At 34.4% G+C, this 25,379-nt stretch overlaps 2 protein-coding genes across 3 annotated transcripts; one reads left to right on the top strand and one right to left on the bottom strand.

Moving 5' to 3' along the window:
- Positions 1 to 2,518: 2,518 nt before the first annotated feature.
- LOC130246683 (stonustoxin subunit beta) lies at positions 2,519 to 15,637 on the bottom strand. 2 transcript variants are annotated; one of them, XM_056479777.1, is made up of 4 exons: positions 15,546 to 15,633; positions 11,048 to 11,206; positions 8,153 to 8,238; positions 2,519 to 5,830 (listed from the first exon to the last, which is right to left on the bottom strand). In XM_056479777.1, exons 3-4 carry the CDS (start codon positions 8,196 to 8,198, stop codon positions 5,172 to 5,174), a joined length of 705 nt encoding a protein of 234 aa, XP_056335752.1. In that variant the 5' UTR covers positions 8,199 to 8,238; positions 11,048 to 11,206; positions 15,546 to 15,633; the 3' UTR covers positions 2,519 to 5,171. The 2 variants fall into 2 exon arrangements, with proteins under 2 accessions (XP_056335752.1, XP_056335753.1); XM_056479778.1 differs by lacking the exon at positions 11,048 to 11,206 and having other exon boundaries at positions 15,546 to 15,637.
- paqr7a (progestin and adipoQ receptor family member VII, a) lies at positions 15,516 to 20,719 on the top strand. The gene is made up of 2 exons (XM_056479776.1): positions 15,516 to 15,721; positions 18,102 to 20,719. The coding sequence occupies exon 2, from the start codon at positions 18,164 to 18,166 to the stop codon at positions 19,247 to 19,249; it is 1,086 nt and encodes a 361-aa protein (XP_056335751.1). The 5' UTR covers positions 15,516 to 15,721; positions 18,102 to 18,163; the 3' UTR covers positions 19,250 to 20,719.
- The last annotated feature ends 4,660 nt before the right edge of the window (positions 20,720 to 25,379 follow it).

Genomic DNA, 25,379 nt, shown 5'->3' with positions numbered 1-25,379 from the left:
AGTTAATAATTGTCTATTTGCAGTATTATTATTAAGAAATAAATGGACTTTCTGTGGTGCACTTTTGATTGGTAAGATTTACACAAAAAAATAACCTCATAATTTATTCAAATACATTTGCATTATACTATTTGATATACACTCACCAGCCACTTTATTAGGTACACCTGTCCAACTGCTCGTTAACGCAAATTTCCAATCAGCCAATCACATGGTCAAGACGATCTGCTCCAAGCTAATAGAAAGGCAACAGTAACTCAAATACCAACTCGTTACAAGCGAGGTAAGCAGAAGATCATCTCTGAACGCACAACATGTCAAACCTTGAGGCGGATGGGCTACAGCAGAAGAAGACCACACCGGGTGCCACTCCTGTCAGCTGGAAACTGAGGCTACAATTCACACAGGCTCACCAAAATTGGACAATACAAGATTGTAAAAACATTGCCTGGTCTGATGAGTCTCGATTTTTTTTCTGCGACATTCGAATGGTAGGGTCAGAATTTGGGGTCAACAACATGAAAGCATGAATCCATCCTGCCTTGTATCAACGGTTCAGGCTGGTGGTGGTGGAATAATGGTGTGGAGGATATTTTCTTGGCACACTTTGGGCCCATTATAGTACCAATTGAGCATCGTGTCGATGCCACAGCCTACCTGAGTATTGTTGCTGACCGTGTCAATCCTTTTATGACCACAGTGTACCCTTCTTCCGATGGCTACTTCCAGCAGGATAATGCGCCATATCATAAAGCGCGAATCATCTCAGACTGGTTTCTTGAACAGGACAATGAGTTCGCTGTACTCAAATGGCCTCCACAGTCACCATATCTCAATCCAATAGAGCACCTTTATGATGTGGTGTAACGGGAAATTCGCATCATGGATGTGCAGCAACTGTATGATGCTATCATGTCAATATGGATCAAAATCTTTGTGCAATACTTCCAGTACCATGTTGAATCTATGTAACGAAGGCTTAAGGCAGTTCTGAAGGCAAAAGGGGTCCAGCCCGGTACTAGTAATATGTACCTAATAAAGTGGCTGGTGAGTGTATTTGACATTTAAGTTAAAAACACGAGAGGTTTTTGGCAGGGAAAGAATGTATGAAAATGTGAAATTTATACACTCTCCATTCTATAAAATGAAAAACTAATTGGAAAAACTATTCAAATATAAATTTTTAACAACTATAAACATGGTTAAACAATGTCTACCTGTTAATTAAAAATAAATTAGACTTAACCAGATTACACTTATTGATGATAAACATGATAAATCTGGCTATTGTTTATACAATTTACACATTATAAAATACATTTAGTTTATTACCGTTTGCTTTAATGATTTACATTTACATACGGTAAAACTGGATATGGTAATATGGTAAAACTTAATGGATAGATATGATATCTGCATACATTTTCATACAAAACATACATACAAGTTCAGGCCTTATTATACATTTATTTGCATAATAATACATTTTATAAGATGAAAAAAACTGTTGAAGCATCTTTTTAAAATATACTTTTATGCAATATATATTGAAACATTTACTCATTTAGCAGACGCTTTTGTCCAAAGCGACTTACAAATGAGGTATTCAGCGATTCAACAAGAAGAGGTAATACACACAAGAAATGCTAACTATGCAAAGGAACTCTTAGTGCTCAGTGAATTAAGTGCAAGAGTATTGAGGGGCAAGTTTTTTTTAAAGAGAGTTTCTACAGGTGGTTTGTCAAACCCACTCACCTGTGTAAAGCACAGTTCATTCATTTTTTTTTTTAGATATTGAGTGATTATAAGAAAGTGTCTGGTGCAAATGTGCAAAAATGCACAGTCGGTTAAATTGTCAGCAAAATCAAAGAGTGTGTTTTCTACAGGTGGTTTGTCAAGCTCAATCACCTGTGGTGTGGTATATATTTATATATGTGTAAATGTGTATATACATACAGCTGAATCAGAATTATTAGCCCCCCATTTAATTTTTTAAAATATTTTCCAAATAATGTGTAACAGAGCAAGGAAATTCTCACAGTATTTCTGATAATATTTTTGCTTCTAGAAAAAGTCTTATTTGTTTTATTTAGGCTACAATAAAAGCAGCTTTAATTTTTTTTAAGATCAATATTATTAGCCTCTTTAAGCTACATTTTTTTCGATCTACTGTCTACAGAACAAACCATCGTTATACAATAACTTGCCTAATTACTCTAACCTGCCTAGTTAACTGAATTAACCTAGTTAAGCCTTTAAATTGGACTTTAAGCTGTTTAAAAATGTCTTGAAAAATATCTAGTCAAATACTATTTACTGTCATCATAGCAAAGATAAAAGAAATCGGTTATTAGGAATGAGTTATTAAAACTATTATGTTTAGAAATGTGTTGAAAAAAAACTTCTCTCCGTTAAACTGAAATTGGGGGAAAAAATAAATGGGGGGCTAATAATTCTGACTTTAACTGTATAAGAGTGTGTTTATATTTACTCTTAATAATAATAATAATAATAATAATAATAATAATAATAATAAATCATAGTTTGGACAATCTTCCATAATTTAATGCAGTTTGTTGCCAAATAATAAAAGAAGAAATAATTGTAAATAGGATGATTGTGTTTGATGTGATGGCCTGTCCAGCAGAACGAGCCCCAGGAGAAGCTGCTGGCCTTTGCTTTGACTGATGTGCTGTATAACATTTCCTCCTTAGTGGGCGACACGCAGACATCTCAAGGGGAGCATCCATATTTCTATGGCTTAAAATAACAAGCTTCAGCTCCAGAGTCTCCTAGATGACACCTCAGTCATATGTGAGGCAGGTTAATTTAGTGTCCCTGCTGGTCGTGGAGCAATGCTGCTGCTCACACTGATGTCCATAATGAGTGAGATAATCTATTATAATTACATTTCTTCAGTGAGAAATAAGCATAAGCAAAACTGAATTCTCTTGAGGAGGAAGACCCATTCTTTTAGAAACCGCCAACACATCAACAGTGTTTCTTTTATTAAATGAATTTAAACAGGGTTTGTGTTTTAGTTTGGTAATTCGTTATACAGCAATATGTAATCTATGATTTGTAATACAATAATTGAACAATTGAATGCACTTAATATATTAGTTTATATCTTCTAGATATTAGAATTTGTCCTGTTTATTTTATTTATATTTAAAATATGAGCTATTGTATATTTGAACAGGATTAACAGATCATTAGTCATCCACTAAAATGATATACAGTACCAATGGTTCATATACTTGTGTATTTGATAACATTTTAAAAGACTATTTATGTAGTGCAGATCCAAAGTAATACTTGAGTGTAATTTTAAATCTTTATTTAACAATCACCCTTAATCAGCCAAATTTGACCCATTTGTCAGTATTTAATAATTAAAAATATATAATTAATTAAATTTACTATGATTGCTCATTGTATTCTAAATATTTTAATTAGTGTCCATCAGAATGTTGTTTCCTTTTTATACTTGACTTTTATGTATGTAAAATCACCTTTTGCATAAAAGCACTCTTGTAACTGACATGAATTGCAGAAACTAATATGGCACATGTCTTTATTTACAATAAACTTTACTGTTGTTGTTTCTCTGCACTGGAGCCATCTTTTAGAACATGGGTCTCAAACTCCATTCCTGGAGGGCCGCAGCTCTGCACAGTTTTGCTCCAACCCTAATCAAACACAGCTGATCCAACTAATCAAGGTGTTCAGGACTACTAGAGACTATTAAGCAGGAGGTGGTTGGAGCTAAACTATGCAGAGCTGCAGCCCTCCAGGAATTGAGTTTGATACCATTCTTTTAGAAACAAGCAATAAACCTTTTTATGTGTAAATCTATTTTTTTTACCAAAGTTTTGCTCTGTTATGACTTTAATAGCCTTTTAAATAGTGGTTACTTTCCTATTAAAAGAAAAACTCTATTAAATATTCAGTCTGTAGGACCAAAGTGGTGAAAACTTCCCCAGTCTTGAGATCCGGGGATTTTCATATGGATTTGGCGCCCTCTAGCGTCAGAAATTGAACAGGCGCCCCATCAGCAATGTCGTGGCCTGCGTCATGCTACATGTAAATTTATTAGCTTAGCATAATTTGCGCTCAAAAATAGCAAGACCTTTTAAGCTCAAAATGTACTGCACACTGTATGTGCACACTTTAGAGTTTGCCTCTAAATCCTGAAGCTTTGAAGGGTCATTTGTAGTTCGGTGGTCAAAATATGACCGGAATCTCACTTAGTCTAGAACATAGGTCTGAAACTCGATTACTGGAGGGCCGCAGCTCTGCACAGTTTTGCTCCAACCCTAATCAAACACAGCTGATCCAACTAATCAAGGTGTTCAAGACTACTAGAGAGTATTAAGCAGGTGTGAGTTGGAGGTGGTTGGAGCTAAACCAGACAGAGCTGCAGCCCTCCAGGAATTGAGTTTGAGACCATTGTTTTAGAAACGAGCAATATACCTTCTTATCTGTAAACCTATTTTTGTACCAATTTTTTGCTGTTTTTGACTTCAATTGCTATTTAAATAGTGTTTACTTTTCTAATTTAAAGAAAAACTCACTTAAATATTCATAGTCTGTAGGACCAACGTGGTGAAAACTTCCTGTCTTGAGGTCCGGGGATTTTAAAAGGATTTGGCGCCCTCTAGCGTCAGAAAATGAACAAGCGCCCAATCAGAATAGTTGTGGCCTGCGTAATCCTACATGTACATATATTAGCTTAGCACAATTTGCGGTTAAAAGTAGCAAGACCTTTTAAGCCCAAGGTGTACTGCATACTGTATGTGCACACTTTGGATTTTCCCTCCAAATTCTGAAGCTTTGTAGGGTCATTTATAGTTTGGTGGTCAAAATATATAACTGGAATCTCACTTAGCCTACGATTATCTGATTTAAACAAAGGCAACAATACTGATGTTATAAAACTATACTTGTTAATATTTATTAAAAAATTATAATTATGATGATACTTGGAAATCTCTGCTGCTGTAATACAGTTCAGCAAAAAATCACATGAAATATAGTTACTGGGCTACATTAAAGCAAAAATATTTATTATGATTAGCCTATTTAATTGTAGTTTTATTTAGGTTTACTTCTTTTACTAGATATCTAATATTTTGGCTTTTCATGTGAAAATACAATAATTTCTACATTTAAATAATTACACATCTAGATGATCTAGAAGGAACCACTTTTGATTCCTTCTTTGAATCCCTACAGCCATTGCATGCCTCTTCGACCATCATTATACCCCAGGGGTCGTGGTCATGAAAACAGACAGGAGGAGGATTGTCTGGTAGCACCTGAATTCCAGCACTAATGCTGACAAGCAGAAAGAGAGAACTAGTAAACTTTTCATGAAAAGTGTGGATTAGTTTGGCCTCGTTGTGTGTGGTGTTGTAAAAGGACAGTATTCCTGCTGGCCAGTCCAAATAGACCCCAACTCTGAAGGGTGAGGAGTCAGGCAGATTTGTCTCTACCCCTCCATGCAGAGCTTTACAGATGGGATAGGGAGTGCTCACAAAAATACCCCAGGAGTTTTCATTACATCCAATGGTACAGGCTTCTACACTTCCCTTTCTACTGATGTGTTTATAGGCCATTCCTATAGTAGCCCACCTGCCGAACCACTCCACCTGGAAGAAATGACGGCTGCTCAGTCCCTCTCGACTCATGATTTGGGCTGGAACTTGAAACCTCTCTGGATGGTGTGGGGCTGGTTTATGTTTTCTGCGGGGTTCCGCATAAGCCTCGTCTTTCAACCTCACATCTAAAGAAGCCGTGTTTGGATTCCAAGTCATCTTGCATGCATCTAAAAAGAGGAGTTAAAAGTATTATGGCTGCAGAATTTATATTGTCAGTACTGAGTTTAACTTAAATTCAGTTAACATGCCCATATAATACTATTTTAAAGATTTACAATATCTTAGATTAAATCCATATTACATTAGACCTACAATATTTAAATGAATCCAAGGTTAACTCAAAAGTAAGTCCAAGGTCAAAACTAAATATCTGATGAGTAATGCCCGATTCACACACAGTCAGCATCAACGCTTGAAGGAAAGGAACCTCTGCCACTTTTTTTTCTAGGCCTGGTCTATTCGGTATGAATCACTGTACATACATACATACATACATACATACATACATATATACATATATAAATATATATATATATATATATATATATATATATATATATATATATATATATATATATATATACAGTGCACCTGTCTTTTTGCCCATTCCTCTTTGCAGTACCTCTCAAGCTCTATCAGGTTAGATGGGAAGCGACGGTGTACAGCCATTTTCAGATCTCTCCAGATATGTTCAATAGAATTTAGGTCTGGGCTCTGGCTGGGCCACTCAAGGACATTCACAGAGGAGTTGTGAAGCCACTCCATTGATATTTTGGCGGTGTGCATTGGGTCATTGTCCTGCTGGAAGATGAACCGTAGCCCCAGTCTGAGGTCAAGAGCACTCTGAAGCAGGATTTCAGCAGGATGTCTCTGTACATTGCTGCATTCATCTTTACCTCTATCCTGACTAGTCTTCCAGTTTCTGCTGCTGAAAAACATCCCCACAGCATGACGCTGCCACCACCATGCTTCACTGTAGGGGTGGTATTAGCTTGGTGATGAGCGGTGCCTGGTTTTCTCCAAATGTAACGCCTGGCATTTACTCCAAAGAGTTTAATTTTAGTCTCATCAGAACAGAGAATTTTGTTCAGAGTGTCCTTCAGATGGCAAATTCCAGACAAGGAGTGGCTTCAGTCTGGCCACTCTACCATACAGGTCTGATTGGTGGATTGCTGCACAGATGGTTGTCCTTCTGTAAGGTTCTCCTATCTCCACAAAAGATCGCTGGAGTTTAGGCAAAGTGACTATCAGGTTATTGATCACCTCCCTGACTAAGGCCCTTCTCCCTCAATCACTTAGCTTAGATGGCCGGCCAGCTCTAGGAAGAGTCCTGGTGGTTCCAAACATCTTTCACTTATGGATGATGTAGGCCACTGTGCTCATTGGAACTTTCAGAGCAGCAGAAATATTTTTGTAACCATCCCCTGCTTTGTGGTTCAACTGAATTTACCACAGGCGAACTCCAATTAAGCTGCTGAAATATCGCAAGAATGATCAGTGGAAACAGAACTTAGCTGAGCTCAATTTAGAGCTTTACTGCAAAGGCTGTGAATACTTATATACATGTGATTTTTTTTAGGTTTTTTATTTTTAATAAATTTGCAACAATTAAAAAAAATACATTGTCATTACATGGTTAAGATATATTATACACTTACTCATCTTCCACTGAGTTTTTTCTGTTGTTGTTTTGAAGAATATCTGGTTAATGGCACCCATTAAATTTCATAGTATTTTTTTCTTACTATGGAAGTCAATTGGTGCCATCAGGCAGCATTCTTTAAAATATCTTCTTTTGCGTTCAACAGAAGAAAGAATTTCATAAAAGTTTAAAAGTACATTAAGGAGAGTAAAAGTGGGGTCATTTTGGGGTGAACTATACCTTTGACATTTCAGATTTTTTTAATGATTTTTTGAAGATTTGTTCTTCCAGTAAACCTTTCTGATAGGTCAGATGGCTCAGTTTGTTGTGATTGTTCACTTATAGTGTGTGCCAGAAACCAAATTCCCTTATTTGAGTTTAAATGGTATTGGTATTACCCAATCAAACAGAGTCACAATCTTCATCTATTTGAAATGGATGAAAAGTAGATTTACTTTGCAACACAGAAAACAGCATCTTTTCAATATGTTGACAACTCAAAACGAACTCTTCCATCTTCAAGACGCGCTTTAGGCCTCAACTAAAGACTAGGAACTATAAAAAAAAGGAGGAACTGTTCACTAGCAGCCAACAAAGACATAAATGGACAGAAATAATAATTTGGCTAAACCTATAGGCTTGTAAAGGAAATATGAGTTAAATTCACAGATAACTCCATTCAGACAGTTCAAAATCTGTTCTTTCTTTTGGGAGACAACTCCATTTATCTATCACTGTGATCTATGAAACTTTACAGACCATTTACATTCATAAACGGTTACACATTATACACCACATAAGAGGTAATATCTAAAAAGACATAACAGGAAAAACAAATCACACTAACATTGACGAAGACTTTCCATCTCGAGTTGCTCTTCAGTGTTGTCCATGCTGCCGGTAAGGTTTAGATAATGTTATCAGCTGCTTAATCTGAAATGCAATATAAAGCAGACAGAACAAATATGGCTTACGTTCATTTCTGTAAACTCACTGGTTAACCCCCCCAAAAGTGGAGAGGAATTAAACAGGATATATAATAGGACCTCTGGGTATTAAATGACTTGTACACAGGTTTATTTACTGCATGTTTTAGAGGTTGGTATAGAGATAATGAAAACATGCAGCTCTCAATTATATGATGATTAAGATTAAATAATGTGCTTTGACTTTATCATTGCTGAATTCATTGCTTTTGCTTCTGTTTCTGACAAGAACGAAGCTCAACTGCTGTCCCCTCAGAAGACAAATCTACACCTCTTTTGACTCTCATTTAAATGTGACATGGAATGAAAAACTTGATATAGCACAGTTCAATAATAAAAGTTCAGTACATGTAAATGACATACGGTGAGCCTTAAAAAACCATTGTTTCCTGTAGTCATGTAAAAGACCACTGAAAAACAGGATAATCAGAACAAAACACTGACTTATTTTCTAAGCTTAACACATATTTCCTATCTATGTGCAGGTTTCACCAAGTTAAATTTAAGACTTTAAGACATTTTAAGACCATTATAAATGAAATTTTAGATTTTACAGGGCTAAATGTTAAGAATTTTTTCGAATATCCCAGTTAGAAAAGACAAAAAAAAAAATTAATACTTTTAATAATACAATAATAATAATTTAGTTTGAATATTTTTTAAATTCATTTTCAAATATATCCATTCACCATTCATTTTCAAATGTATCCATCCAAATTTATAACCCTTACTAAAAATAGAACATAGCTGTCAATTACTTCAGTCTACAATAATAATAATTCAATAATACAAATATATATAGGTCAGGTCAATATCCTCAGCAGTAAGTAAATGCTATTTTAAAATAAAAAGTTTAAAGTTTTATTGAAATTGCGATTGTTGGTGATTGTATGGGTGTTAATGGCCAGATTGGGTAGCTATACATGAACAAAGGAAAATTAAGACCTGTTAAAGAAAAGATTTATATATTATTTTTTTTATATTTTATATTTTTTTTTTTAGATATAAAACTTTTAAGGACTAAAGTTTAGCTTTTGAGATTTTAGACATTTTAAGACTTTTTTAGCTTCCGCAGATACCCTGATGTGGGACTTGGAGGTGAAAAGTTTTCTTGAGATTTTTGCACATATCTTTGCACACATCTTCTATGCAGGTATGAGAGAACAATAATTAACCTCATAGGGCTTGAGTGTCCACATACGTGGACATCACATTTTAGCTCTTAAGTGGCTATTTAAAATACTTTGAATGTTTTATATTTTGTTAGACATAGTGTCATTTTGCAGCATATATGAAATGTCCCGAACACTATTTTTAACTGTCCAAAATGGGAAAATTAGTTTTTACTCTCTGATAGTCAAAGAAAGTTCAAAAAATAAATTCTATGTTAAATATGCATTAAAAAATTTCAGGAAAAAGTGTTTTATATCAATTCGGACCACGAGTCCACATATATGGACATAATTTTTCTCTAAAAGTACATTGTATCAAAAGATGATACTTAAATTTTTATTCTAATTAGCTTTTAATAAGCCCAAATAGCTAAGAGAAATAAAAATGCATGTAAAAAACACCTTGGGCCTTAAAAGGTTATATGATCAGTGCATTCTATGTTGTGTAACCAACATAATGTACAGTTGAAGTCAGAATTATTAGCCCCCCTTTTTATTATTATTATTTTTTTTTAATATTTCCAAAATGATGTTTAACAGAGCAAGGAAATTTTCACAGTATGTCTGATAATATTTTTTATCTGGAGAAAGACTTATTTGTTTTATTTCTGCTAAAATAAAAGCAGTTTTTATTTTTTTAAAAACCTTTTTAAGGTCAAAATTATTAGCTCATTTAAGCTATATATTTTTTCGACAGTCTACAGAACAAACCATCGTCATACAATAACTTGCCTAATTACCCTAAACTGCCCAGCTAATGTAATTAACCTAATTAAGCCTTTAAATGTCACTTTAAGCTGTACAGAAGTGTCTTGAAAAATATAGTCAAATATTATTTACGGTCATCATGGCAAAGATAAAATAAATCAGTTATTATAAATGAGTTATTAAAACTATTATGTTTAGAAATGTGTAGAAAAAAAAATCTCTCCGTTAAACAGAAATTGGAGGAAAAAATAAACAGGGGGGCTAATAATTCTGACTTCATTTGTATACTAGCTCAGACTGTTTAAACTGTTTTCTGTAAATGTGTGAGGGGAATAGTGAGAACAACAAAGTACAATAAACAGTAAAATTACTGGTGTGTTCATAATTAAGAAAATATGTTAAAATAATATCTAGTGTGCGTCATCAAGCCACAAAATGTAAGCTTTAATGAACAGCCAGAATTAACTGAAGGAAATGATGCCAGAAGTAAGATACCATAATATTTACAGAAAGTTGACATGAAAATAATGTTGTTTATCATGTTGACTCTGATGTAGTATTTTACAAGTGACACTTGTTAAATGTACTTCAGCATTACTCAGCAAACAGCATTAAATTACGTAAGTTTTTACAGCTGCTATATATATTAATTGTACAAAGCTGTCCCTGGGGGAGTACTTTTTCAAAATGAACACTAATACATACAAAACCATATAAAATAGTACTGAAATTCATTTTAGTTACCAGTAAACACTTTTTGAAAAGCTGAACCAGTGACCTCTTTTGTACCTTTTTTCTAAGCAGAAGGAATGAGCATGAGTTCAGTTCAAAGTCCCTTTTTAACCACACTTAACTGCTTCTGGATCAGCAGCTCACCTGATTCTCTCAATTTTGCAATAAGGGGTTATTAGTTCTACAAACAACAGGTTCAAGTCTGAAGATTTCTTCCCAGTGTCAATCTCTCTGATATGACTTGCTGGTGATCTCATAGTTGAGGTGAGCAGCGTACAAATCAGATCTGTTGCCCCATCCAGCCTAAGTAGAAAGAAAAGAATTTATATAACTGATAAATAATAACTGATTTTTTTTTATTTTTGCCATGATGACAGTAAATAATATTTGACTAGATATTTTTCAAGACACCTCTATACAGATTAAAGTGACATTTAAAGGCTTAACTAGGTTAATTAGGTTAACTAGGCAGGTTAGGGTAATTAAGCAAGTTATTGTATAATGATGGTTTGTTCTGTAGACTATCAAAAAAATATATAGCTTAAAGGGGCTAATAATTTTGACCTTAAAATGGTTTTAAAAAAATTTTAAACTTCTTTTATTCTAGCTGAAATAAAATAAATAAGCTTTTCTTTAGAAGAAAAAATATCAGACAAACTGTGAAAATTTCCTTGCTCTGTTAAACATCATTTTGGAAAAAAAAAAAAATCTAAAAAAATCAAGGGGGGGGGGGGGGGGGTGGTGCTAATAATTCTGACTTCAACTGTGTATATATATATATATATATATATATATATATATATATATATATATATATGCATATAAATGTAATATGTTTTTTTAATCTAAATATTAAAAACTTTCAAGGATTTAAGATTATGGTGACCGTTAAAAGTCTTGTGAAAAGGGTCCATGGGCAAAAATTTATACAAATACTCAAAAGCCCATCATTTTTAAAAAGAATCTGCAAAATTTATTAGCGCACACAACATAAGTGAGCAAAGTTTTATGAAGATTGTGTCATAAGTGGTGCCACATAACTGTATAAAGGTAAAAAATATATGTAATTCTATGGCAAATTTAACAAATATTACAAACACGAAAAAAAAAAATCTATTTTGCTGTTTGAAAAAAAAAAATTGAATCTCACTGACTGCTGCTTTTTTGTCTTATGCTGGCTGAAATGTTCTTTTATGACACATGCGTTTCCAAAAACCCTCGTTAGCCAACTAAGGTCGCAAGTTCCATCGTTACAAACATGGTTCGTTGATTTGGCGTTTGCGAAATCCATTGTTCCGTGGAACATTCGCAAACTGCATCACACACTTGTAAGCTTGCAACTACACCTCTAGAGCTGTACTTAGAAGCATAGTTCCTGGTTGTGTTCTATTCTCAGTTATTCCCCCTATGCCCTAATCATTTACAACATTCTAACATTTAAACTTGGAACAATAAAAAAAAAGCAATAAAGTAATCTCTTTTTTGCTTTTAAAGTATTTTTACAGTTTAGTTTTAGCGATCTTCATATTGATAATTGCGTTCCCTTCACAGTGTATTTTGAAAACATTTATGCCATTTTGAATGCTGCATTGGCTTATGACGAAAGCTATAGGTGACCTATTATTTAAAAGCTGAATTTATGTTACGTCTACAAAGTTGTGAAAACAAATATATTTAGCAAACGTTAACGGTTTTAATTTATAGTAGGTTTTTTATTAAGTAATGTATCTGTTCAGTATATAACATGGGCCTGTTGGTTAGAACATTTTTGCAGTGGTTTGAATGTGTAGTTAGAATGTAAAAGTAGATTTTTTTTAAGTGCGTGTTTGTAAAACAATATAATTTGCACGAAAAATTATATGTTTTTTCTCTAAAGTTGTTACTCCACCCCATTTAGAGTGTCATTATGGACATTTTACATTGTAACTAATGTGGTTCAAACGATGGCTCTGCGACAGAGAAACTATGGTTTTGGGAAACACTCCTCATTACTTTGTTCTTTTCCCAAATGCTGCATCGTACTATGATAGTTCAGCCGCAAGTTATGTCATTGTTTGGAAAACGCACCCCAGTATAGTGGCGGATTTCAGACATGTTCATTTATTTAATGAGAGTACAACAGAGTAGTATAGCCAGCCTGATCTCATGAGAAAACGTAACTATTTTTCGTATTGTGACAAACGGCTAATTCATTAGATTTAATTTGTATGAAAATGTACAATTTTGAAAAGGAGGCCTACCCCTAAACCACACCCCGTAAGGCAACTATCATTAGGGCATGAGTAATTCGTATAAAAACGTACAAATGATATCATACAAATTCCTACAATTGAGCCACTAAATCAAAATGTTATGAATTTCTGGGAGATTGTGTTGTCATAACTATAATTAGGCAAATGATATGTCTGGAAATAGATAACTATGAATATCTTTCAAATGTTGGTCTTCTAATAATAATACAAAGTGGTCACATCATAAATTTTGCACCATTTGAGATTTCCCTTTAAGGTTTTTGCAAGCTGTGCATTTTTCCTGTTATCAGGATTAAGATAACAGAGGATCATTATTAGTTTTCTTCCTGGCACTTATCCATAAAGGTCAGTGTGACCTTATTACCAGTGCCAAACCAGATTACCCAGTTTCAGAACCTCATTAGTGCCTCACTTAATAGATTTGTCCATTTATATATTCATTGTTATCAGCAGAAAATGTATGAAAATCTGTCATGATTGTGTTGTCAAGGATCAATGTTGGAATTGAATTGAATTGAATTGAATTGAATTGGGGAACCTGGAGCACCTACAGAAAACCCACGTGAACACAGGAAAAACATGCAAACTCCATACAGAAATGCCAACTGACCCAGCCGAGGCTCCAACCAGCGACCTTCTTGCTGTGAGGCAAGAGCGCTACCCACTCCGCCACCCCTAAATTAGAACAAATGAATCATATTTAAAAATAAATCAATAATTACAGACAGTCCAAATGAACCTCATTCACCACCAGGAAATGTATCAATTCTGAAACAACCCTTTCTACCACCAACAACATATTGACCACAAATGCACCTTGTGTGTAAAACAGTCACACTTGTTCAGCGTATGATACAAACTCAAAAACCAGAATTTTAGAGTAGATTTATAAAAAAATCTTAACAACTTAATCAGACTTTTCACATCATGACAGTCATTACATGATCATAAACTTTATATCAGTCAATGCATTGCTGTATCAACAGATTTTTTTTTTTTTTTTTTGAAGATCATGATTTGTAGTCAATATTACACATATAAAACATTGACTATATTTAATGGGGCCTGAAGTTGCTACAATATTACAGGTAAAATGTTATAACTGAAAGATTTCAGTCAAATGAGGCACACTTGTGACAAAACTTTATTTAAGATTTTATATTTTTGGTTTGGTGAATATTTAGGAAACATTTTCAATGCTCATTGTGCAAACATTTTGGATGAATAATTTTTTACCTAATGAAAATGGGGGCATCACGATGGTGCAGTGGGCAGCACAATTGCCTTACAGCAAGAAAGTTACTGGTTCGAGCCTCGGCTGGGTCAGTCAGCATTTTTGTGTGGAGTTGGCATGTTCTCCCCATGTTCGCGTGGGTTTCCTGCAGGTGCTCTGGTTTCCCCCACAAGTCCAAAAACATGCGGTACAGGTGAATTGGGCAAGCTAAACTGGCCATAGTGTATGAGTGTGAATGAGTGTGTATGAATGTTTCCCAGTGAAGGGTTGCAGCTGGAAGGGCATCCGCTGCGCAAAACATATGCTGGATAAGTTGCCAGTTCATTCCGCTATTAACCCAGATTAATAAAGGGATCAAACCAAAAAGAAAATGAACCATGGTTTTACCACACAAAAAAAACACCAACAAACACAAAACACATGTATTTTGCCATACTACCAGATATAACATTAACGTTAGCCTTAATTTAACCATGGCTATAGCAAAGCTGTTTATACAGCTATTATTCACTCAGCGTTTCATTTTACAGAACAATATAACGTTAGTCGATATTATAAAACAATTTTACTACAATAAACCCACAAATCAATCACCAGTACATTAAAAGAACGTCGAGCAATCACAAAAATAATCGATAATATAAATATATATATATATATATTTTTATTATAACATTTGCCCATAATCTTGAGGGAATCTCTAACGTTACATTGCCAGATGTGTTCAGAACCTTGACTATTAGCTGTGTGAGAAGGTGATTTCTGCAAATAAATACTATAATAAAGCCACAAACAAATCAGACAGTACACGAAGAACGTCGAACTTTCACATATAAAATGCTTTATGAATAATAATGTTTTGAGAGAATACCAAATAGGCTAATATAAACAAATCTCTTTGAGGGAACTTTGCCAGAACGTTACGTTACGTGTTGAAAACCTTTCTACTAGCCTGGTGGAAGGTGATTTCGACAAAAACCCGAATAACGCCTCTTAGTTAAAACTATTAACGTTATTTTCATGCAGGCTAGCCTAGCAATCGAGGCTAACAATCGTCTTCGGGATTTCTATTTTTCGCCTTTTATCGCTTTAGTTTTTTATGTTTTCTCTGTGAACTTCAAAAAGTGTTTGTATCGAAACATATCAGCGAAATTACCTCTGCAACACGACGATACGCTGATGTTCTTCGACAGCTTTCTTATCGCATCCTTCAAGAGGCGTGACTTCAACAGACGAGGGAGAAAACAGCCAGTCGTCACAGAGTATCCAGTTTCCACTCGGAACTTACTTAACGTTACTGTGGCTGTCAGATTTGAGGAGCTCGCCACACAGGTACAAACTAACGTTTTCATAATGTGGTTAGATATAGAAGCTAAGTGGTGCATCTTTTACACTGTTTTGACATCTGATGATGAGCTCTTGTTTGAGCCAATTTAGTTCTTTATTTGACTGTAATTTAGGATATTGAAAGTGAATTATGTAACACCGCTTGTTACAGCACTATCATCCTATTGTTAACACATGAATGAAGGATTAACATGTTTTTTTTTTTATTACAAAAAGTTTTTTGTAGTACTCCATGTCCATCAGTATGGGACACTGAAACTTTATTAACCACATGTTGCTTGTCTAGAGTCATGTCATGTTTTATATATTTGTTTTATATATTGCAATAAAATGCATAATAATCCATAAATGCAAACTTCAAGTTTTGAATTCCATTTTATGATTTTTCTCAGCAACAAGCGAAGAGCTGCAAAAGTCATTGGGTGCAACAGCAATACCGTTAGAGCATTAGGTATTGTGAACTAGCATATCAAAAGGTCGCTGTTAGCTTAAGATACCTGATGTGTAACAAAAATGTGTGAATTTAATATTTTAGTAAAATATTAAAGTGATATTTCACCCAAAACTGTTGTCATTTACTCAACGTTAACTTTTTACATTTTTCTAAATATCTTCTTTTATGCTCAACAGAATAATGGGAGACTCATAAAGGTATGAAACCATATGAGTGTGTGTAAATGTTGAGTAAATCTTCATTTTTGGGTTAACTATCTCATTAAGTCATAAATATTTTTTTCATTGAAAGGATCAGAAAAAAATATTTAGAAATAGATTAATAGAGACAAATTTTTACTTTGTGGTGCGTTTGATCTTCAAAAAAGTACCAAAACGATCATTAGATATAAAACTCGTGATAATTAGCATAAAGCTATACAATATAGGTTAATGTGAGAAACAAACTGAGATGTATGCCTCAGCAATTGTCTTTATCAGCTATTAAAAGTCGATAGCTTGTAGCTATAAAAATGTTTTAAAGTGGCATTATGTGCTGTTTATGTGCATAATGCATAATCATATTTGATGTATGTGTTAAATAAAATGTGATTCAATAATTGATTATTAAATACATATTTAAATATTTTAACATGTAGTCGTGGGTGTCACGGTAGCGCAGTGGGTAGCACGATCACCTCACAGCAAGAAGGTCGCTGGTTCGAGCCCCGGCTGGGTCAGTTGGCATTTCTGTGTGGAGTTTGCATGTTCTCCCCGTGTTGGCGTTGGTTTCCTCAGGGTACTCCGGTTTCCCCCACAGTCCAAAGACATGCTGGATAAGTTGGTGGTTCATTCCACTGTGGCGACCCCTGATAAATAAAGTGACTAAGCCGAAATGAAAATGATTGAATGAATGATATTTAGTCGTGGAGGTGGCACAGTGGCTCAGTGGTTAGCACTGTCGCCTCACAGCTAGAAGGTCACTGGTTCGAGTCTTGGCTGGGCCAGTGGAGTTTGCTTGTTCTCCCCATGTTCACGTGGGTTTCCTCCACAGTCCAAAGACATGTGGTATAGGTGAATTGGGTAACCTAAATTGGCTGCAGTGTGTGTGTGTGTAAATGAGCGTATTTGGGTGTTTCCCAGTACAGGGTTGCGGCTGGAAGGGCATCCACTGTGTAAAACATATGACAGAATAGTTGGTGGTTCATTCTGCTGTGGTGACCCCTGATTAAATGAAAATTTAACTACTGTGCTTTGTAGAAAAACGTTTCACTATTGCCCTGTTAACAGCAGGTATTAAGATGTTGTTATTGTCGTTGTTTATTTTCACATTTACACCTGTCCACTTTTAAATACTTTTTGATTCCTTAAAAGGATTTCTCTCCAACGGTTTAAATTCTGTCTGCCTAATATGCTTCAACAAAATGTCCTGTAATGTGTTTACATCAGTATAGGCGAATATTTGGTCTTTTGTAGCCAGTAAACATTTAGACTTACAAAGCAATTTAATCAATTGTGTTTATAAATGGACAGTTCATCCAAAAAAAAAAAAAAATGTCCTCACCATTTACTCACACTCAAGTAGTTAAACTTAGGAATTTCTTTCTTCTGCTGAACACACACAAAAAAAGAATGAAAAATGTTTCAAACCAGCAACCATTGGCATTCATATTTGAAACAAAAAATACAAAAATCAATGGCTTTTTTCCCAACATTCTTCACTACTTTGTGTTCAACAAAATAAAGAAAACCGAACAGATTTGGAACAAGTGAAAGATAAGTAAAGGACAGATTGTTGGTTTTTTTTTGTGAATTTTTCACAAACTTTCAGCTTCTGTTTACTGTGTCATCTAATTGTAGCCAGATCAACAAATCTTAACACCAGATGTAAACAAAGCCTGACTCATATATGACATTTTTATTGATTTCCCAGATATACAAGCCTGTCCTCAGTTTAGGCCTGGATTAACTTGCATGTAAACTTCAAGAGATCACATGGCCACAATGTTTATGAAGCTTGGCAGACTCTTCTTTAACCTGCAGAAGATGATGCGAGTTCCTCAAATGCTCTCCGAGACCCTACCTTCAATGCCCGAGACCCTGAGCGACAAAGAAGCACCTTGTTTTTTCCGCGAACGCTACATTCACTCTGGCTACCGCGCAGTCCACCAGAAGTGGCGCTACTATTTCCTGTCGCTCTTCCAATGGCACAACGAATCCATAAATGTTTGGACGCACCTACTCGGAGCACTAGTGGTGCTTTTGAGAACTGTCCAATTAACTGAGACGGTAGATTTCATTAACGACATTCATTCCTGGCCACTTCTTATCCTTCTCTTGACGTCAATGGCTTACATGGGCTTTAGCACCGTAGCTCACCTGTTGGCAGCCAAATCAGTGTTCCACCATCATGCTTTTTTTTTCCTTGATTACGTTGGTGTTGCGCTGTATCAATACGGGAGTGCAGTGGTGCACTACTACTATGCAATTGAGGAAAGTTGGCACAAAAATGTGCAAGGAAGTTTCATGCCTATTGCAAGCTTTTTGTGTTGTCTGTCTTGCTTTGGCTGCTGTTACGGGACATATTGCAATTACGCCCTTCCTTCATGGGTACGTAAAGTAGGCCAAGTAGTTCCTTCAGCCTTAGCATATGGTTGGGACACCAGTCCTGTGCTCCATCGTTTGGTCATCTGGTATCTGTCCTGGGTGACAGGAGATTTCAGAAGCAGTCCTGCTCTGCTTTTTCACTTTGGCCAGGTGGCGTTCTTTCTTTCCAGCGCATTTTTCTTCACTCATCCTATTCCTGAGAGCTGGTTTCCGGGTCACTGTGACATTTTAGGTCAGGGTCATCAAGTATTTCACGTTCTGATATTTTTATGTACAGTCTGTCAGATTCAAGCTTCATATTTGGACTACCTCAACCGCAGAGACATCTATGTGAACCTGCATGCTGATGCAGAGGCATCATTCTGTGTTTTGCTGTTTATTTTGACCCTTGTCGTGTCTACTCTAATAGCTTTGTATATACTTGCAAAAGTAAAAAGAGCAGTCAGCAATACTGAAAAGCAAAGGAAAGAGTAATATTTTGACCAGCGTAATAATGGATGATCAACCTTTGGCCACTGAGTGTTACAGTTGTGGGCATTTAGGTTTATTTAGGACCACGTAGTCTTTAGATAACAGTGATTCTGCATGTTTCTGGATCAATATTCTTGTTGGTCTTGGAATAACATTCCTATCAACGATTCAGTTACAGTGTTATGGTTAGGGATCGGGGTATAGCGATATTTGTTTTACAGACATGCTGTTAAAGGACTGAACTTTGAGCATATTCTTAGTATTTAAACTGGTCATCATCTTTGCTAGTATTACTCTTCTTGAAAGTATTTTGAATTCAGGGCTTTTATTTAAAGGGATAGTTTATTGGAAAGGGAACATTCTATTTTCATGGTGTTGTAAACCTGCACTCAAAAAAAAATAACCCATTGGATGAACTCAATTTAATTGAGGGCAGGATGACCATCTAATAAATTTGTTTAACAGCAACTTAAAAAAAAAACTAGTTACACAATTAAATGCAACTGAGTTGGTCCAACATGATTTTATCAAATAAAAGTTTAAATACATTTGTATTTTTATTGAATTTAACCTCAAAGTCTGATAATATCATGTAAGTCTATTATGTGCCGTACATTTCGAAACCTCTTAGTTTTATTCAAATTTTTCCTAACTGAACTAAGAGAGCCATTTCTAAGCTTATTTCATGAGTTCTTATACAGTTGATTGAGACTAATCTCAGAACTAATTTTAGGACAGTTATTGCTCAATGAGCAAAGCAACAAACCGCATTTTTACTAATTAAGCTGCCAACACCTAAAGCATGGGTGCTTCTGCAAGGTGGTAATCTCAAAAGTCAAAACATTACATCAAAATCTTCTAAATCTTCAAACTAAAGTGAACATTAAACTCTAACAAGTCTTTCTATTAACTTTAAACACCTAAGATTACTTTTATTGTCAACATTTCCCTCACTTAATTCAATTCCACGCAAAGCATGCTAGGAACTACAATCCTCTAACTAGGTTGTTGGACCAACAAAATTCCTTCATGTTGTCCCTACACAAAACGCTTTAGTTAACTTAATAGTTTACAAATTTAAGTGGACTGAACGTAAAACAAAGAAATTAGACAAAGAAATTACAAAAATTGTGTTGTTTCAGCTTATTTTTAACAGGTAGTTTGAACAAGCAGCAGTAATCATTTTTGAGTGTGTAACTTTCTTCTATGGAACTTAAAGATATATAGTTTTAAGAATGTTGGTGATCAAATAATTGTGGTTACCACTGATTTTCCACAAAAGAAAGCTTTCATAGAGTTTTAGCTCAACATTAGGGTAAGTAAATACTTACAGGACCTATAATTGCAGAAAAAGTATGTTATTTTCTTCTTTTTTTTGAGATCAATAATTGTCACCAATAAACTATAATGCAGCCAACATACAGTATTTATAAAGTTAATTAAAATGTAAATTATTATTTTCTTAAAAAATGACTATACATTGTAAATTAATGACTACACACTGTTAAATTTTAAGTGGAATTCATTTAAGCTTTTGAGTAATTTCAACTTAAATTACATTATACTGACTTAAAACAGCTTGCATAACTTAAATATTTAAGTTACATTTGTTTAATAATTCATGATTAAAGTGTTGTGGTCCATAACTGACTAAAAAACTAGTCATATCAATTTTTCACATTTAAAAATAATCTAAATTCTGAATAAATAAGTTCTCCGTATATGCTTTGTTAGTATTGGACAAATATTTGGCTGAGATACAACTATTTGAAAAATCTGCTATCTGAGGGTGCAAAAAATTTCTAAATGTAGAGTAATGCACAATATTAATCAAAAATAAACTTGTTTATATATATTTATGGTTAAAAATGTACAAAATATCTTAAAGAAAAATTATCTTAGAAATTTCCAATGATTTTCCTCATAAAAAAGTCTATAATTTGGATTTAAACAATGTCCAAGATCACATATTATTTTTACAGTGTAGTTTTTTACCATGACTTACAAAAACAGCTACTAAAATGCTATTCAGTGTAACAATGGTTTATATACCATACTTTAAGGCATGTTTTGAACAAGAATTATTTGATGATGTATTAAAAGATGTATATGTATTAAAAGTGTATCACAGTGAATCCCTGTGGTTGAGAACGTGGTTGAGAAACCCTGTTTTAAGGTAAAAGGTTTGACAAATTTTCAACAAAATAATTGTAATAATTAAAAAAAAAGAAATTTTGAAATTGTAGACACTACTTGCAAATTAATAGGATTCTGTGTATATTAAATCACTATTATTTGTAATTTAATTTGATTATTTCTATAGAACGTTGATGTATTTTTAATTTTAGTTTAATTTAATTCTAAATTGAAGATTTGGTAAATGCTGAAATGAACACAACATTCATCAAATTGGTTATCAGACAGTGTAAAAAATGACAACCTATTTAAATTTCTGTATCTCTGTCCTTGAACCTCAATGATTTGGATCATGCATATCTGTTGGAGATAACAAACAGGAGCACAGTATTATTAAGATTATACTTTGAATGACCGGTATACTGATTTTCTTTATTGCACTTATCTGTTGTATTATATTATTGCACTTAACTAGAACAAACTAGTGCTTGTACAGTATAAGCTTCTTTTCTTTTTCAGGATATTACAGGGAAATGCAATATAGAAACACATTTATGCTTTCACCATGTCAGCATTTGTAATTGTTTCCAAATATCCTCCTTGGTGTTGCTCTGCTTATGTTTATGTAAAAGGGTGACACCGCAAGTGAGTTTCCCAATTGGGATTCTTAATTAAAGCACTGATATAATATTGTGTGTATAGTGCCTACAGCTGCAAAGAAAAGAAAACATGAACATGCAAATGTTTTGAAAGATAATTGAATTACTGAGGACTTTTGGGAATCCCTGCACTTTTAGAAATGTCCAATGTGTCAATCTGAAGGTATTTCTTCACAGTTGCTTTACAGTGTTGGGTTAGTTTACAACAAAAATAAAATTCATTGTTTTCAAACATCTCTTCTTTCTTTCTTTTTTGAAACCACAAAATCATACATTTTAAAAGTATATCCTGTTTTGCTCACCCATATAATAGTACGCAATGACAAACAAAAAATTTTTCATCATTTTTTCACTTTTAACTTGGGACTGTTAATGCTTTTTGTAAATTACACAGTATTTAACTGTAGTGAGAACTGTATTTTACTGTAGGACTGTTATACAGTATGTTACTGTATCTGTAAAAATATATGTGGTGGGGAAGGCATGATCAAACACCCAAAAGGGGGGGAGAGCATATCATGGTCCAATCATAAATAATCAGTAACACCTGTATTTTCCAGTGATTGGGCCGGAGAGACACCCTCATAAGCGGAGGAGGAGAAGCAGCCGAGGGAGAGGAGAGCCTGACAACAGAGACTCAACACGCACACTCATACACACAAATATTTGTGCTTATTTGATATCGCCGACCCTGTCTTCTTCTTCCCATCAAACAAACTTTACTACAATATACAATACTGTAAATACACATAAAGCAAGATAAGTGGCACTGTAAATGTAAATACAGTATTTTTGCTGCAATTGGTTTACAATTGGTAATTGGCGAACTCTTCCCAGTAACCCAGCAAGCACAGGACGTCAACATGACATCAGATTGACGTTGTACCCCGCATTTTGTTTGGAAATGAAAATCGGGTTGACGTTGGAATCCAACGTCAGGCCGACATCAATGTCCAACATTGCATTTTGGTTACTTTCTAATGCCACCTAAAAACAACAAAATATCAACGTGTAATGATGTTACAGCTTAAAGACGTGTGGACATTACCAATATGACGTCTATCAGATGTTGGATTTTGGTTGCCTGACAAATGAACACCTGTATTTGATGTCAATATGACGTTGGTTTAAGATGTTAGCTCGATGTCAGATGTTGGACGACTTTTGGTCACTTTACAACACAACCTAAAATCAACCAAATATCAACGTCATTTGACATTGTTATTGGACGTCAAAATAGCAGAAGCTGGGGACCTATATCTAACCTAATATTAACGATTTATGATGTGTGTCTGTTGGGAAGTTACTGTAGATTGTTAACACTGTTTCTTTTTTTTCTCTGCTGAACACAAAGGAAGATATTTTTAAGAATGTTAAAAATTGATAGCCATTAATTTCCATAGTAGCTTTTTTGACTAAAATTGCTATAAATGTCAATGATTATCATTACAAAATTCTTCAAAATATCTTCTGTTGTGTTCGAAAACTGATAAAGGTTTGGAACCACTTAAGTGTGAGTAATTTGTGAGTACATTTTTGTTTGTGGGTGAACTATGCCTTTAAGCATTTTAAATAAGACACAAAACTAACAAATAATCCTCCCATTTGACACCATATGGCACATATTCTAAGTGTTTGTTGAAAAACAAACATAATTGCATTTTTTTTTACCCATGACAGGTGGCGCGGTGGCACAGTCACATGAAAAATAAGTGAAAAATAAGAAGGTCGCTGGTTCGAGCCTCGACTGTTTTAGTTGGCATTTCTGTGGAGATTTCATGTTCTACCCCTTGTTCATGTGGGTTTCCTCCAGGTGCTCCGGTTTCCCACACAAGTCCAAAGACTTGCTGTATAGGTAAATTGATGAAGCTATTGACTGTAGTGTATGTGTGTGAATAAGAGTGGATGGGTGTTTCCCAGTGATGGGTTGCAGCTGAAAGGGCATTCGCTGCGTAAAACATATGCTGGATAAGTTGGTGGTTCATTCTGCTGTGGCGACCCCTGATTAATAAAGGGACTGAGATGAAAAGAAAATGAATGAATAAATAACCCAAGACAAAAATACACAACTATAATAAAGCAGCACAATCATACATTCATGAAACTACTAGAACCACAGTTTGCTCCATCAAGTGCACAATTTTGATAAATCGAGTTGAATATGATTATTTTCTCAGATTATAAACATGATAGCATTTGGGAGATAAACACTAACTTATGTTTCTTGTATTTCTCTGTATTCACATTTCTGTTAGCCTTAAATTTCTCACAACTTGTGTTTATCTTAGGACAAGTTATCAAGAACTCATGAATTTAGAGTCTCATGAGCATCATTGCACACAAAGATTAACAGTCAATTAGGATATGCATGAAATTGTACATTAAAGTAAAATTTCATGCAAATCCTAATTTGACTGTTAACCTTTGTTTAAAAATCATGCTGTTTTCTGTAAAAGTAGACAAAAAAGGCATATTTTTAAAAGCATAATTCTGGTTGCTGTTTACTTCCTAAATGGGTGCAAGTTGGACATTCATGAAACTTGAAAAAAAGAGGAAGTAGAAGGCATATGGCGTTATAAGTCATAGTGAGTAAACAAGATGCAGTTTAAATTTCTGGGTGTTAGAAATGTCCATAAACTTTATGACAACTATCCTGGCAGAGAGTAACCAGTAGTTTTTTTTTTTTTTTATGTAAAGCTATGCACGCTTGTGCATCTGTTTTCCTCTGGGTTTTAATTTTGTACATGTCCACACTTTTGCTGTTACTTTAAAAATATATGAATTGTGAAACAATAGCAGTATCCTATGTTGCACAACATTTTATTTCTTTCACAAGTTCTGCTTTCATCTGTATTTTGCAAAGCTCTAAACGCTACACAGCTAGAAAGTTCTGTGAAAGAAAGGCCACCTTGTTTAGAGACGGCGGTCATGTGGTTTGATTAAACACATTAAGCAACGCTACACTGCCCTCTTGTGTTTTCTTTGGAATGATCAATCATTGGTCAGCTTCATAAATAGTTTTGCTAGCACAAATGAGAAAAGGTCAGAAAACAGGCAGAACATGAATGTCCCATGTGTCCCAGCAGGAAACTGTTGACAGTTTCCTGGAAAATGTTTTGATGAAGAAAACTCCACTGACAAAACTCTGATAAACTTTATCTGAGGGAGGAACTTCCTCTACCACAGTTTTTGGGGTATTTGGGTCATTGTATTATTGTGATAAGATTTACAGTGTGTTATTTCAAAACTGTTGCAAACAATTTATTTGTGTTGAATTTAAACAAACAAATTAAATGTAATAATGTTCAACTTAATTTGTTTGTTTAAATTCAGGCCAA

Source organism: Danio aesculapii, chromosome 19, assembly GCF_903798145.1.
Source record: "Danio aesculapii chromosome 19, fDanAes4.1, whole genome shotgun sequence".
Classification (NCBI taxonomy): domain Eukaryota; kingdom Metazoa; phylum Chordata; class Actinopteri; order Cypriniformes; family Danionidae; genus Danio; species Danio aesculapii.
This window is presented reverse-complemented; position numbering and strand designations above follow the sequence as displayed.

Bases quoted from the DNA above. Each gene is read 5' to 3' on its own strand.
- LOC130246683 (XM_056479778.1), bottom strand. From the start codon at position 8,198: ATGGACAACACTGAAGAGCAACTCGAGATGGAAAGTCTTCGTCAAT. The intron at 5,831-8,152 runs GTTAGTGTGATT...TCCTCTTTTTAG, and splicing joins GATGGAAAGTCTTCGTCAAT to ATGCATGCAAGATGACTTGG.
- paqr7a (XM_056479776.1), top strand. From the start codon at position 18,164: ATGGCCACAATGTTTATGAAGCTTGGCAGACTCTTCTTTAACCTGCAG.